Source organism: Zosterops lateralis, assembly GCF_965231275.1.
Source record: "Zosterops lateralis genome assembly, chromosome: 18".
NCBI classification, from domain to species: Eukaryota; Metazoa; Chordata; class Aves; order Passeriformes; family Zosteropidae; genus Zosterops; species Zosterops lateralis.
The window spans coordinates 2,965,455-2,971,454 of NC_139778.1; the positions used below are offsets into that span (position 1 = coordinate 2,965,455).

The window sequence follows — 6,000 nt, forward strand, 5'->3', positions numbered from 1 at the left end:
TCTCTTGAGTTTGTTTTTTTTTTTTTTTTTCCCCACAGGAGTTAGCATTCTCATACCTTGCCACAGGTCTAAAGGTCTCAGGAATGGGACACACCAGCTACACAAGGTAGAGCCTGAGCTGAGTTACAGGTCAAGTACTCTGGAGAACTATGTAAAATGCTGAGCCATCATCTCACATCTCTCAGTTCCAGGAAAGTCAAAACTGCCAACCTCAAAAGCAAGCACAAGGATTTCAGCTCAAATGATCAGCTCCTGTACTTAGGATGACCTAAACATGGGTCCCTTTGGGCAAAGACCCTGCACATGTGGGAGGTACCAGCAGAATGGAAAAAATGAGACAGGGTTTTCCTAAGTAGCATTTAGGAAGGTGTCATCACCTTCTGAGCCTTTGAAATCCCCCAAGCAATTAAACAGTCAAAGGAGAAGAGGCTTTTAGCTTTCCAAACACCAATTATTTCCCACACCAACACAGATGTTGAACATTAAAAATGTCTTTCCTCTGAAGAGAGGAGAGGCCCTGAGGACAGCTGCCATAGGCAAGCAAGACCTTGTCCCAAAACACATCTGTCAAAGCTGCTGCTATTTAACTTCAATAAAGAATCTTCAGCCAAAAAAGAAACTTTATAAAATTGCCTGAAGTCCCTTTTTTGCCAAAGTCTGCACTGGAGCTGCATTGCATCAGCAAATAAACTTGTATGAGAAAGCTGCAGCAAAATGTCTCACCCACACAGGTATTTCAGAGCCTGTCATGGGTATTGATTGATTCCTTCTAAAGCTTTTAGTGCACATTAGTTTGTTTACTAGTCCTAAAAGCATTACTAATTTAGTTTGGGTTCTTTTTTTAAGCTATAGCAGCACACTGAAAGGGCGCACACCTTGGAAGAGAGCACATCACAAACACTGCTTGCTTGAGGATGGGCTTTGTCCATTTTAAAAATAACACTCCTGTCTGCATTTGGAATAATTATAAAAAATGGCTTAGCCCAGATGGCCACTTTCAACTCCTGAATTACCAATTCACTCTGCACACAGTACACAAAACACTAACAGTGTACAATATTTAGTACTCCTGAGACTTCCACACTGTGAATTGTGCCGGATTCCACTTTTGCAGTAAAATATTAATGACGATCCCCAAGTCTATATCACAAGAGCCAAACAAATCAAAGTAAAACAGGGAATTGACCCAAGGGTACCTAACCTTGCAATGGATACTCACAGGATGGAAAGGTCACACATTAATTGGTTCTACGTTATGCAGAACTGCAAAAATTCCAGTAAGCCTTTTCTCTTCTGTCTCTTAACAGCTACAAACATCAGGTGGTTTCAAAGAACCCCCCTGGGAGACTAACTGAAATGTCAGATGCAAGAAGAGGGTTAGACACAGCTTCCTCACTCAGTAAAACCCACTATTAATAGTTTATGGGCATGGAATTTGTGTTCTGCAACAGAACCAGAGCTTGGCACTGTGGCCAGCATTTCCTCACGGCCCTGAAAAGGATCCTGCTATCCCTCTTCACCTGCCCAATGCACCCGCACTGCATCACTGCACTTCCAGATGGCCAACACCTCACCAGGTTTGAAGATGGAAGATTTTTAAGGCTGTTTTCATGCCCCAGTTGTAAATAAGTTGCAAAGTCACTAGCTAGGATCAACATCTGAAATGCTGGTGGGCTGGATCCCAGCAGTGAGGGCTCAGAGCGGCTGTGAATGGACAGAGGGAAAACACAGACCTTGAGGATCTTCAGAAACTCCTCCTGTGACCTTGTGTTAGATCCATGACCCAACATCTGGAGGTCAGGAAATTACAGGAGTGAAGGCTAGAAAAGAACAGAAGGTCTGTGTGGGATGAAGCAGAGCTGAATTCATGGAGAGCCTTTTAGAGATAACATCAGACAATTTCCAGGTAATGAGTTTATCAGCCACCAACTTATGTCTGAGGAGTCCTGATAGTTTGAATCTGTTTCCAAAGCAAAGCTGAATGAGGTAAGAAAGTCATCCAAACTAAATCGTATTCTGGACCTCATAAAAAAGGCTGCTAAAAAACTTCTTTTAAATTGCACCTGCACTCCTGGGGCAAAGCTGGGGTCCTGCAATGGTTCCTACACTGTAATACATCAGCCAGCACTGCCTGTGTGTCACAGCATCACAGCAAGCCCCCACTCCCAGAGTGAACAGGGAACCTGGGAGGCCTGGCTGGCTGAAGGCCTTCAGATAAGGTGCTGAAACACAACACCTGCACTTTCCATTTCCTCCAGCTGCACAAGAGGCCTGTCTGCCTCACCCAGAGCTCTGTGAAAATGAAAGGTGGCAGAGAGCTCTGAGGCTCTCAGGGGAGAGGCAGGACGAAGGGCAGCAGGATTCTAAAGTCCCCAGAGCCTGACTAATACCCAAGATGTTCAAGCAATTCCATCAAGTTCCCAAAGGCAGTTGAAGTGTGCAGTGGGAATGCTGAACTACAGCAAGAGATCCTGAAATTAAAATTCAGCTGGGTCCCAAGTACTCCTGATAATTTATTAGGAAAAGCATCAGGTGTTCACAGCAGTTCATAGTACCTCCAAACCTGCCTCCCAGGTTACATTCAGATATAGATTTAGGCAGACAGAGGAACTGCTCTGCAGATTTGCTGGGTCAGGCAAGACACGGATGGCCAATATTTGGAAAGAGAAGCTTTCTCCTTCCAAGTCTGCTGAGGTTTTACAATCCTCAGCAACAGTTATTTCCCAGTGTCTTAAATGGGTGACATGGCCATGGAAAGCAGGAAAGGAGCACCTGAAGCCAGAGAGAAAGAAATCCTGGCTCTTCTTTTATTCACAACATTGTTATGCTGCTAATGACTATCAACAGAGGAACCAAAGGCAGGAATGTGCTCACATACACTATTCTTGGAGGAGCTGGTGGGGCTTTGCATCAACTGCTAAGCTCTATCTCAAGAGAAAGTTTTTATTACTGATTAAAATCAGTAATTCTGTGCCTGGGTTTAAGTGGCACTCTGCCTACTATTCCCAACAGGAAAAAGCAGTGCTGAACTTCCAGAAACAACAGCAAAAATGACTGGACAGGAAAGCTCCAGGATTATAACTGGGTATAGGAAGTTGTTTTTGACCTTTGCACTGGAAGCCAAAGGTGCTGTTTCACTGGACTGACAATTTCCAACAGCTTTATTTCTCCCTCAGTTACAAAACTTGCTCTATCCAGCACACGCGCCAGGATTCCCAGACCCCTGACAAACAGGAGGCAGACATGCAGCCAGCTTTCTGCGTGGCATCAGGATCTGACACACTAAATAGACACACAAAAGCTCTGGCCCCAAGAGCATCTTTACCCTCTGCCCATTTCAGATTTAAGGGAAATAAAAAAGAGTGTAACAAGCATCCTCTGGAGTGCAGGGTTTAGCTGTCACCAGGACAGGTTAATGTTTTAGGGACATCAAACAAGACTCCCACAGCCAAAAATGCTAAAAAGTCAGGCACAGCCAAAAGATGTATCTGTAGGTAAACAGCATAAAAAAAGCCAACAAACTTTATGCCCAGGATAACCATATAATGCCTGTGGTTTGTACCCTCCCAGCACAGACAATGACAATCATGTCAGGCTTACCTGGCTGGTTCTTACACATCAGTGGAACCCAAAATGGGCTGGGTCAGCAGACAGCTAAAAAAACCCAATTTATAACCACAAAACCATGATCAATCCCACTGCATGTTTCCAGTGGCGTCAGGTTTGTTTTCAGCAACCCCAAACTGCAGTGCAGACTGTACACAATGCCTCTCAATTTGGTTAGTGGGCAGCTTTCCAAAAAAAGAAAAAAAAAAAAAAAATCAATAGAAGTACACCTAAATTTCTCAAGCACTCAGGAAACTTCTCCCCAGGGTCCATTACCCAAGTGGTAAAGGCACCTACACCATGGCAGAAGCACTAAAAGGGAAGACAAATAGACTGTTTGTTTACATAACTGTCTTTGATTTCTGATGCTCCTCAGTCCAGCTTTTTCTAACACTGCAATGGGTGCAGCTACCAAGTGACTGAAGTCAGAGCTAACACTTCTGGGTTTGGGAACCCAACAGCGTCAACTAAATCTGTGTTTACTCACCCAAACGGAGGTGGCTTTGTTTAGACGCTGAAAACCAAACTCAACTTGGGACAAATTTTTGCTGCAACAACACACACTGGAAGGTTGCAGTGATTGAATTATGGATTTATTTTTTTTTTAGAGAACAGAAGGGGGTTTTTTTTATTTTAAAGGTAGAAATCCATCCTGTGGCAGTATCCTTTCAGAATACCTGTTTTCATTTTCCTTATCTCCCAGCAGTCACGTGTCTAATGACACTACCACCTAAATTTAGCTCATTCTGTAGCACTGGCAATCCTAGCGATGCCTTTAGGACTGCAACACACCTTTCTTCCTCTCAGTCTCTCCCCTCTCTCTCTCTCCTGCGGCGTGTGAGGCCCTTTCTGAAACAGCAAAGCAGACAGTTCTCCAGACGCCTCCTGCTTCCCGCTGCCAGCCCCGAGGAGCAGGGGGAGCCTGCAGGGACAGTGGAGGCACCGGTTCTGCTCAGTGCAACGCCCATCCCTGGCAGCCCCTTTGTGCTCCATCACAGTGCCCCTCTCGCCCGCTTTTGTCTCTGAGCTGTCAGTCAGCCTGGGCTAAAACCCCAGCCCGGACCAACTTTGGGAAGTGGGAATATTCCAGTGCAGACCTACACCTTGTGGAGCGTCAGATATAATTAAGATGCCACAGATTTACGTGCGCCTCATTAGCAAGGGGCAAACGCTGGCGTAAACAAGGGCAGACCCAAGCCGTGTTTGCTTCCTGCTAAAATCTTTATCCAGGAGTGGCTTCCCTGCTGACTCCCCTAGAACAGGCGATGACGACACTGTGTGATAAAGGCTGAGACACCGGCCTACAACTCCAGCAAGTCAGAGATGTCTGGAAGTTCACTCAAATCACCTTCACAGGCACGGTTCCCCTTACACCAGCGAGCCCCGCCGCCTCAGCAGAGCAGCCGTGCTCTGCCTGCAGCGCAAGGCAGCGGCAGCATCCATGCCGGGCTGCCAGAGGGAGCGCGATGAGGGGAGGGAACGGGATTTCACACTCCGGAGAACACCGGCCCCCTCCCCGCTCCGGCTGCACGGGCGGGCAAGGCCGGGCGTCACGGGGGAGAACGGGGCAGCGACCTCCTGCTCGGGAGCCTCCAGCGCACCGACCCCGCAGGCCGAGCAGGCCCTGCCCCGGGAGGCCTCCGAGGCGGCGCCCCGCTCTTGCAACCGGCGCCAGCCCCCCGGGGAGAGACCCGGGCCCGCGCAGGCCGCCCCCCGCCCCGGTTACCTTGGTCTCCTTGACGTGCTGCTTGATGCCCTCCGGGTACCACTGCACCCGCACGTAGCCCCGCCGCAGCGGGCTGGCGCGGCCCTCCTCCCCGCCGCCGCCGCCGGGGCCTCCCGACTCGGAGCCGCCCGAGCTGGCGGCGCCGCCGGCCGCGGCCCCGCGCCCGCCCTCCTCAGAGTCCTCCTCCGAGTCCTCGCCGTGGATCAGGCGCACCAGGCCGAAGCGCACGGAGCCGCGGTAGCGACCCGACACCAGGTCGTGCGAGAAGAGGAGGCGCTGGGAGCCGCCCGGCGGGGCGGAGAGGGGCAGCGCGGCGGGGGGAGCCGGGGGTGCCGGTGCCGGCGGTGCCGGGGCCCCCTCCTCGGGCTGGTCCGCCATGGCGCCGGTGAGCGGGAGCGCGCGGCCGGCAGGAGGGGGAGGGCAGGGGAGGGGCGGCAAGTAACGGCCCGGGGGCGGGGACAGGGAGGACACGCCCCCGGCGGACACAGGCCACGCCCACATCGGGGTGGGGCGGGAGGGGAGGGCGGGGATGGGGCGGGGCCAAAGGCGGGGACGGGGCGGGGCCGAGGACGGGGGCGGGTCGTCTGCTGGTCCCCGGGAATTGGGGGATTGCATCATCATCCCTGGGATGGGGGCTGCATCATCATCCCCGGGGATGGGGGGCTTCA

At 50.7% G+C, this 6,000-nt stretch overlaps 1 protein-coding gene across 1 annotated transcript in view; it reads right to left on the bottom strand.

The window, feature by feature from the left end:
• The window catches only part of UBE2O (ubiquitin conjugating enzyme E2 O), a gene marked incomplete at its 5' end in the record, with an annotated part of 59,143 nt that extends 53,433 nt beyond the window's left edge, over positions 1–5,710 (bottom strand). The window contains one exon of the mRNA XM_083874325.1: positions 5,333–5,710. Coding sequence (XP_083730451.1) covers positions 5,333–5,710 — 378 coding nt within the window. The remainder of the gene's footprint in view (positions 1–5,332) is intronic.
• Positions 5,711–6,000: the final 290 nt, after the last annotated feature.